Source organism: Acipenser ruthenus, chromosome 27 (genome assembly GCF_902713425.1).
Source record: "Acipenser ruthenus chromosome 27, fAciRut3.2 maternal haplotype, whole genome shotgun sequence".
Lineage (NCBI taxonomy): Eukaryota > Metazoa > Chordata > Actinopteri > Acipenseriformes > Acipenseridae > Acipenser > Acipenser ruthenus.
The window spans coordinates 21,500,331-21,510,755 of record NC_081215.1 but is presented as its reverse complement, the minus strand read 5'-3'; the positions used below and the strand labels follow the sequence as shown (position 1 = coordinate 21,510,755).

Here is a 10,425-nt window from a genome sequence, read left to right as displayed (position 1 = left end):
AACATTTGTATAAGGTTTTACAAGTACGAGGAAGTGTTAGCCTAATATAGGTAATACGCTCATCAAATCATTTAGCAAAACTGTCAGTCTTTTAGGCGAGTAATGGGTGGACTATGCAATTGCTAGTTACCGTCTCAAAACAAACACAACGCATGTGACATACCGTAGAAGTTGAATTACAGTACAGTTATACCAATTTTGAATTGCTGTATACTCTATTTGTTATTTCAAAGAAAAAACGGAACCATGAGTGCTTGATTCATGAAGAGAACTATTCTGTTCATACAACCCGGGGTGCAGTCTGTCTGTCTTTTAATTGATTTCTTGCCACTTAAGTAGCCTGGTGGCGGTCTTTGTTTGAAGCGTTTCATTGGACCGTCTCGAATCGAGCGAAGGCGGTATAGGGTTTAAGAAAGCAAGCTCTGAAAGACCGAATTCTCTGTTCAAGTCCACTTCATTATATTATATCCCATTACCTTTAGAGAATCTCTCCAGCAACGTGTTTAAATAATCTGAATGTATACATTTTGTAACATTGCAGCAATTTTAAACAACACCAGCAACTACAAAAAAAAAAAAACAATAGCTAAAGCGTATCACATGCAGCTAAGTTTATTGAAATGTGTTCATGCATATAAATATTTAAAGGTTTATATTGGAACATCCATGCCTAATGGTATAAATGTGTTGACATGATCTCGCACTCAAAAAGTAAATTAAAGAGTTTTCTAACAGAGACCGTTCGGCTTTTGCCAGTTTTACAACAAAATATCTCAAATAAATGCGTGGTTGCGCATACTTCTATTTTTTTTTTTTTTACATACAGTAGGCTAAATAAATACGGAGAAATCGACTTGATTTTTTAGTGTTTAAGCCTGCTGAGTAGTTGTTTTCTTTTTTTTTTGTAGTGAGGTGGGCGGTGTTACTGGAGAAACTTTTGAGAACTTTTTTGTTAAGAAGCTATCATGTGATCAAAAAAAAAACCAACACTCCAGCAGCGCTTAGAACTGCAAAGCTGTGTGAGTGCGCAGAGACAGCTGCGGGTTGGCTTGAAAGCAGTGAACCTCTGACACAGAAGAAACGCAACAATTCTCAGGCTACAGCGTACAGCGTTAGCAACATACCTGAGATACACGGCACTGAACAGGATAAAACGAACACAGCGTTTGAACTGCCAGTAGGAATACGCTTCTGTGAAGTACTCTGTAATTCTTGGAGACACTTAATGAATGAAGGACTGCTGTCCGTATTCGATTTTACACTAACCTTGGCATCATTTAAGAAAGTAAGTGGTGGATTTGTTTCATGTGCTGCAAGAACCCGATAGACGTGGACAGTAACTTAATGAAACAGTTCCAACCGTTTATATATTGATTAAAAATGGATCTAGGGGAATGCAAGATCTCAGTGTGGGTTTGCAGAGAGGAGAAGCTGGTGTCGGGTCTGTCGAGACGCACTACCTGCGCCGATGTTGTCAAGGTGCTTTTGGAGGACAGCAACCTCCAGCAAGGGGCATCAGCGCGAATGCTGTCAGGGTACCCAGAGTCTTACTGTGTTGTGGAGAAATGGAGAGGCTTTGAGAGGATTTTGCCCAACAAAACAAAGATCCTGCGACTCTGGAGCGCGTGGGGAGAGGAGCAAGAAAACGTAAGGTTTGTGTTGGTGAAAAATGAAGCTTCTTTACCCAACAACGGACCCAGGAGCGCAGAGGCAAAAGTCGTTCTCAGCAAAGAGAGCCCATGTGGTTTTAAAGGAACAGCAAGGGCCACTATGGCTCTGTCCCAGGAAAAACAACGCCGGATTGTCCGGAAAGCGTTTAGGAAACTGGATAAAATCAACAAGAAAAGACAAGAAGCGCCTTTACCCAAGGATACAACGTCAGGGGAAAAGATGGAAACTTTAGTGCATCTGGTTTTATCGCAGGATCACACTATCCGCCAACAGATACAGAGGATTAAAGAACTAGACAGGGAGATCGAGAGGTATGAAGCTAAAGTTCACTTTGACAGAATGAAAATGCATGGGATCAACTATGTGCAAGACACCTACATGGTTGATGCCAGCCTGGAGGCTGACTCGAATGCAGACGGCGATAAAAACGAGTCGGCGGAGGCTTTTGCACAGTTTGAAGAGTACTCAAGGCGGTGCGAGGAAGTTATAAAGATGCAAGAGCAATTGACAGATCAGGAAGCACTGATGGACACGATTACTGCGGAGATCCAGGAAGAGTTAAACCAGAGGTGGATGAAGCGACGCCAAGAGGAGATCTCTGCCAAGGACACAGGCAGCAACCTGACAGAGACCGAATCTGCAATTACAGTAACTGCAACAGCATCAGAGCCAATTGCTTCTGATAACGAGCTGCTTATGGATCACGAAAGGATAAAAACTCAACTAGACACTAGTCTATACATCGGGCTCCGATTAAATACGGACTTGGAAGCAATTAAAAGTGATTTAGATCTTAGTCAGGAGCTGTGGGATGCAAAGGAGGAAGAGTTGCGCGTTTTGCTCGAAAAGGTGAATTTTATGGATATTGAGGCGTCGGACAAAACAGAGGAGCATACTGAGGACCGCAGCCCTGCAACAAGTGAAACTGAAATGCTACCCCCATTGGACACAAACAGTGGCTGGGTTGAGCAGGCAAGGGGACTGTCAAAAAACTGCAACACAAACGACGAGGACTCAGACACAGGGTTAAGCTCGATGCACAGTCAGGATTCGGATACTACACCTGTCTGCGAATCTTTGGTATAAAGATTTTCATTTCTTGAATGTTTACCCATTAGCTCAGGGGGCAATATATAAAACACTACAAACGTGTTACTTTCTTGTTCCAAAATACAGCACGTGTAATACACTGCTAAAAGGATTAATGTTACTAGTAGTTTTTGCAAAAGTGCTACGCCCAGGACCTCTGATCATGTTTTGTCACCTGTGCACCCGTTATATCATATAGAACTGATATCCTTGCATCAGAGTTGCTGTTTTGTCCTACAGCCCAATTGGTATTTTGCGCATACAAAATGTTGCTCTGTAGCGTAAGTCACATAAAAACTAAAGGCGATGCTGCATTGTGAAAGATTCACGTAACACACTCAAGAGTAAGCTTATGGCAAATGTGTAGAACTAAGAAAATCTATCATTTAAACGACTGCGTTGTTGTAACCGCAAATAAAATACACTTATGTCGCATCTGTATATATTAAAGTGACATAAATTTAGTTTTGTTAACAAAGTAAGTTTATACTGTAGAAAACAACAATAAAAAGAAAATGTTCTTTAATCCTGAGTTATTGGTTTCAATGCATGCATGCCCAGGATATTTTACCTCGTTAGTATGCTGGATCAGTGTGCAGGACACAACCTGTTGGTATAACTGGAAGAAAGGGATTATAGTAAAATCGGGACTACTCTGGGCAACTTCGGTGATCCCTGGAACTTATAATGCCAAATGTACAAGTTTAACAGGTCATAGAGAAGGTCTATGATGTATATTATAGGTTATCTGAAGGGTCAATTGTGCTTTAAGCAAAAATTGAGTATTAGCAAACAGAAGACATTCGATGCATTACAGTATCAGAATCAGATCAAAACTTTAAACAGTAAAAAAAAAAATGAAAAGTGTCTGTTGTACTAAAACGTTTCTTTAAGTTTTATTCACAATCTGTAGGTGGCTGGCTGACAATACATGATGCACGTGTCAGATGTCAAATACTCACATGTGCAATATGTAAACGAAAAAGACCTGTGGAATAGAGCCAGGAGAAGTCATGGGAACAGTGGAACTGACCTTTTAAACACATTGTATCCCTATGCATTGTGTGGGTACTGGCAATCAATGCTTCTATGCAACAGTTTACTAAAATCACCATAAAGATCCCCCAAAAATTAAGGGCCTCTTTTACAAAGATCCAGCAATGTGATGCCAACTTTATGTGAAGAAGAAATGCATTTGAATGAGACTGCTGCAGCTTATCCATCAATCAGTTATATACTATGGCCCTACACAACTTTGTGTTTCATGTTCTACCTGTATCAGGGTGTCACTCCAGTTGGATTTAAGCTCTACAGGTGTTTCCAGGAAGATTGTTAGGTATGTGACTTGCCTGCAGATTTTCCGCATTTCTGAGCTGGGAGGTTTATGTTGCATGGCACCCCACCTACAACTGGTAAAGCCACATTAGGTGATTGCTACTGAAGCTGTCTTACAGAACAGTATGTACAGCATGCCAATTTGTATATGAGACAAATAGGTAATTAAATGACTGAAAATACAAAAGTAACCATGCCTTTGGAAATTCTTTGGCATACAGTACAGCTGCTAAATCCATTACTATGATACTACAAGATTCAAACCTCCTGTATATTTCAGACTGTATTTAACAAAACAACTGGCAGTTAAATGTCATCTTTTAAATCTAAACTCATATTGTTAAAATTTGATAGAAAATATCATATTGATGCAAAGTTGTTCCCAAAATACATCCTACTGTCTTGACAAAGTTGGCTCTTTTGAATTTATCTAAATAGTGGCACCTCTGCTAAAAGTACAATACTGTATCTTGCATGCTATTATGCCTGGACAAACAACATTAAATTGTGCAGACTGTGTCATTGCTCAGTTACTGTATGGTTGTTAAGTAACAGTTGAAAAACAGTTTGAATTATCTCTGTTAACATGGCTACTATATCAGTGTGTTGAGTATTGCAGGTATAGCATTCTTAGAAGCTTACAAACTGTGTATGATTGACCCATGGTGTAGAGTGTGAATTTGAATTGTGTATGTTTTTATGAGTTACTACAGATTCCACTAAAACTATATGCAGCACTATTACCAAGGAGCAAAATATTTTACAGCGTTTTGCTTTGGAATATTTAAACAAGGAAATAAAGTTTAGTGTCTTTATTATATTCTACTGTATATAAACTTACCTGCTGGTTTCCAGCAATTTTGTTATATCCTACTAATATTCACAGTTCATCATCCACAACCTCAGAAATACTCAATCACACAAGAAACAAAAGTCAAGGGCACACATGTGTTGGCTTCTTACAAGCTTTACCTTGGAATATTAACAGTATTGCTACATAGCTTTGTTACTGTTTTGATATTCATGAAACAATTTATACACTGTGTCAATAAAACAACACACAGTATAAAGAACTATGCAATAATAAAATCTATGAGTCTCATTCACAGAGCAGTTCAAGTTCACATTACTGGTATTTAGTGAAAACAGGCACATCTGGCAGTTTCACAAAAACAAGTACCACGTTGTTCTGATTGTCAAGTGATTTCAGTACAAGTCCCCATTGACCCGTGCAGAGCTACACCTGCGTATGGAGAGATAACAACCATCTGGTAGACTAGGTTTGTATAACAGTGCTTGTAAATAACATGTACAAGACACAACATAATTAGCTTACGTGATATTAAGGTTATTCTGCATTTTTTTCTTGCCATTATAATCTTAACTGACACAAAACTAGTGATGGAGAAATTGTGGATTAAAACAGAAAACCCTGTTTCATGTACTTACAATACAGGGAATAAGATTCCCAGATAGAAAAATCCTCAACAGCTTTAATTAAAGCAATGCCGGGGACTAGGCTTGCCTACAGATGATTAATATACTATTTCAGCCTAAATGACTGCATCATTCTCATTTTGTTTCCACTTTTTAAAACTTGTCATTTTTCAACATTGTGATTACATTAGAAAAGATAAACAATACACACTGATTTCTAATCCATTAATCGCTATTGCTAGGATTGCACTGCCAAGTCAATCAATATCTATGTGAAATATTTCTTCCCAGTCTATTGTGGGTATTGCTAATAGTTTTGCTAAGGTTTCTTTAGTCTAACTCGCTGGTACGACAATGGCATAACAAATGATTGCAGAAGAGACATCATGCTACGTATACAACAATTTATTTAGTAAGAAAGCAAAATGTTCTCATTAAACCTTTGGATGTTTTAGTACAGACTTAAATGAAACTAAGGGAGGAATAAATCTGTCATACTTATCTAGACTAGAGAAGCTTCAGTTTACACCTGCTGCTTACATCTGGAACAGCTCACAAAATTAGCCACCTGAAGTGTATACTAAATTAAGAAAAGAAAAGCACTTAACCTTTTGACAGCACAGAGCCTTGCCAAGTTCTGCCTTCCAACCTGCATTTTAGCTTCTTATCTCTATTGACAGATCTCAGACAACTAGTGAGGCTTGAATTCTTCTTTTAGACAAGGATGGACATAAGAGTTCCATTGCATAACAGTTGGATCCACTTTCACTGAGTTTAAAACGACACACCTGAACATGTTACCTATACACTGTATTGAAACCTGGAGGTGAAACTGCTATCCAATAGGAGTCTTATTTCCATTCTTGTAGAAATAGCTTTGTACTGCCGAGTTGGTGTTGGACGTTGAGGGTTAACACCACAACCATACTGCTTGGTACATGAATCAGATGCAGTCAGCCTGTACCCAGGAAAGCAGTCCATTATCACTGTGCAAGTATGTGCTATTATTTCTCATAGTTCAATTGGACAGGTGCTGAATCTGTGGTTAGCGGTACATTTCATAGCTGTTCAGAAACTAAAGGGCCACCTAAATAGAATGAAGCGGCTCTTGAAAGGCTTCTATGTAACAACACCACCAACAAAAGATACTTCAATCAAAATCCAATGCAGACATGCGGCTGTTTTCTTGCAAGCACTCTGTTTAATTATCTCATTTGGGTAATCTGTAGTAAAACAATTGTAGCAGAACAGGCACATTGACAAGTTGTATTTTTTGGTAGGTATCACCCTGGAGACAGTCCGACCCGTTCCTTGCTACTGTACACGATTCATGCTGGCTACACAGAATACATAAGAGATTTACCCATCTCCTTCATAAATGTACCACAATGCTGGTAAACAAAATAATTGGCTCCTTCACATGCAATACTCAAGTAAACATTTTACAAGCGATTCGAACCTTTTCTGTGGTGTTGTTTCCTGCATTCTTGTATACTCTGAAATCAGTTTTGCTTTAATTATTGAAAGTCACCCATACGTTCTGTGTAATTAAATGGCTTGCAATCGACTTCAGGAAAAACAAAAGTTGTACACCCTTAGGAGATGCAGTTAGAACTGTAAATAACTATCCATTAATAAATAATGGCAATGAATCCTGAAGCTGTTATGAAGAAATATCCCTCGACACTGTAAAATAAAGCAAACATGTGTTGGTTTCCAGAGGAGAAGGTTCAATGTCTTTCTCCCTGAACCTTTCCCAAGGTTACATCATTATCTGTACAGCATCCACAATGGATTTCAAGGCAGCAGCTCAGTTCTACGGGTCTTCAGGGAAGCGCCTCAGTCAAACATTACCTTATCTACTGTCTGTAATACTAAAGCCAGTGTTTAGACTTCGGGCTGAATAGCTTCAATAATTGCATTTATTTAATCTGCATTATAGCCTTCAAACTGTTATACAGCATGTTCTAGGGCACAGTTAGTCAGATTTGCATTGCAAGGCACAATGGGCCAGCAGTTAAATACATAGGACTGCAAAACATTTACTGGCACACTAATGCTTGTTTAATCTTGGAAGTTTTCTCCGCTTGCATACACTATTAAACACGTGTGTAGTCTTTAATTATGAGTCCCTTCTGTTTTCATCATGCACAAGAACCTTAATACAATCATACTGACTTCCTATTATTATACCCTGGGTTGTAATTTCTAATTCCATACAATGCTAAATACTTACATTTTCCTTCTGATAAGACTGATAATTCATTTTCAGTGAAAAACAAACAAACCAGCAACCACCAGTCATTAGTTCTTATTGTACTTTGAGAGCAGAGTGAAAATATTTGATTTTAAAATGACTGCCATGAGCAGGGAAAAAAAACAAAAACAAACAGAAAAAAAACAGGTGTCGGCTGAAGTAGATATTAAACACATGGGTGTAATGTTTCCAACATGTATACCTGTTTCTCTGGTTTAAGAACCCTCACACAACACAGAAACTAATGGTTTCACCTAACTTCTATATCTGACAAGGTCATAAAGAATGGTGCAGAACATTTACTCTACAATTATCCCTCAACTCAAGCAATGAACAAAACTAATAGTTTAGTTGTTATCATTAGTTAAATATTTGTAGTCTGAATAAGTAACAAGTCAGTGACCCTAAAAATGACAACCATCCAACATCAATGTTGGGAAATGTTCACGGTCTGCAGATTCCTTGCAGAAGTAAATGCCAGAGGAAACACTGACCCAGTAAAACTCTCTGAACGATACACAATCAAATATCAGAACAATATGAAAAAAATAACAAAACACCTCAGCTGACAATACTGTGCATGAGAATGCGTAAAACGATATGACCACTAAAAATGGTTATCACTCTTTATTTATTTTTACGTTTAAAGTTTTTTATATATGAAATGTAGTTATTTTTCTTTCATTCACTGTATTTGGATCTACAGGTTCTCCTCCAATTCCCACTCCCTTGAATCACCGACTCACAGTACTTTTATATTATGCCCAGCTTTTTATAACACTCGGTCAAACGTGTTCTACACAACTGTATGAGCATCACAGGGAATCCAAAGTGCACATGTCATGTAGCGATCAGAAGTGATCCGTGTCATTTCAAAGTAACACGTTCATTAAATATTTACTAGGGAAGATGCATATGTGAGCACTGCATGACCCTGTACTTAAAGGCAAATAAGATACTGTACCAGTACATTCCGATCTTCACCCATGTTCTGTAGCAGGTCTTTTTCCCACTCAAGCTATGCTTTGAATACCTAACTGATGCTTCCCTTTGATCCAGCAAACAGATCAGTTTATGCAAGACACCTGCAGTGCAGTGTCACCATTATTTAATTTGCACGTTGAATGCCATAGTTGTGTAATTGGTAACAAGAAAATAACTTTAGGTTTTCTTTATAGTCACAGCAAATAACCAGTGGGTCTACTTTTTTCTGTACAGAACAGTAATCCCATTGGTATTTAATTGCCAAAAGCATCACTTTCAAGAACATCAAAGACTAGCTTGAATAAAATAATAAAGCATTTTTAACAGCTGGGGACTTATTATAAATGACTGCTGCTTTTTCAATCACCCAGAGGTAAAAACAGCTCACATGACTAATCAGTACTCAAGTGCCGCAGTGACAGTAAATTAGAGTTGCTATTCTACAGCAGAACGGCAATATTCAGGGTCAGAAAGGATGTATTCAGTTGCATTTTTAATCTCTCATGATGGGAAATTCAATCCCAGAAGGCAGAGGATTCACAGGCTATGGGTTTACAAGTCCAAGCGGTCATCTGATCCTGACATACATGCTATACAACAGAGGGTGGCTTTAATAAATTGGGGGTTGCCAATTATGTCTGTTAAGTATCTATATTTAAAGCATGAATGGTGTAACACATGGATGCCTTTGCTTGTGTCTCTCGGGACCCTCTTGTTAACAAGATGTGGCACTGCAAAATGATTATCCTTACAGCCTAAAACAGCCCTCATGTAAAGAACAGTAATTTTGCAGTATATCATTTAAATTACTTTAAACCATTGAGAATGAATTTGCACATTAATATTGTATGATTATTCTGTACTCACAGGATCAAGTAGTATCTGCATCCTAAGACAACATTCCCAGAATTAACCAATAAAGCACATTCTTTCTCTGTTTTCATTTTAAAGGCATTCAAATCTATTGGAAAGCTAGGAGGCACTTGAATGCATTTAGTTTTGGGAGATTTCCAAGTAGCTATACTTTCTGTTACCCTGATGTACTCAACGGAAAGTTATGAAAAGTGTCTAAAGAATATCGCTATTTGTTTTAGAAATCTTTGTGCAGAGAGGAAATCCGTCTCATGTAATCAGTATTGGGTCAGCTTGTGCAGATTGTAAAGGTGGTGTCTTAAAAGAAAAGCCTGTTCCAAAAACAAGAACCTACCTTTTGAAACACTGAATAAATAACCTACGAGGTATTATTGTGTTGATTCTTCACCTTTACAGATTCAAAAACTATCCGCATTGTGTCTCCTATATCACCAGACCACACACTCTTCAGTAATAAAAGATTCATAATCTCCAACATTTGCATCCCAGCTGCCTGTTATTAGCTGTGATGCACAATGACAGGGTTATTGTATCTGTGATGAATATGTCCTGAACCAGTTAAAATGTATTGTTATATTATATGTATGGTATTAATATTAAGGGTTACCCAGATTAAGAGACAACACACACCACTTCACTGTTTATGGCAAGCTCTTTTGATGGGGAGCAAAATGAAGTATAAAAATATATTTTATTTTTACAAAATGGGGACTTTTAAAAACACACCCAGTCAAAGAAAAAAAAAATAATAGAACATACATTTTTTTGATGGGCCAGTT

At 38.0% G+C, this 10,425-nt stretch overlaps 1 protein-coding gene across 1 annotated transcript; it reads left to right on the top strand.

Annotated features, from left to right (window-relative positions):
- Window positions 1-978: 978 nt before the first annotated feature.
- Window positions 979-4,935, top strand: LOC117431929 (ras association domain-containing protein 10-like). Its single transcript, XM_034053211.3, has one exon. It carries the CDS (start codon window positions 1,381-1,383, stop codon window positions 2,755-2,757), a length of 1,377 nt encoding a protein of 458 aa, XP_033909102.3. The 5' UTR covers window positions 979-1,380; the 3' UTR covers window positions 2,758-4,935.
- The last annotated feature ends 5,490 nt before the right edge of the window (window positions 4,936-10,425 follow it).

What these genes read in the sequence shown, in the direction of transcription:
- LOC117431929 (XM_034053211.3), top strand. Translation starts at nt 1,381, where the DNA reads ATGGATCTAGGGGAATGCAAGATCTCAGTGTGGGTTTGCAGAGAGGAG.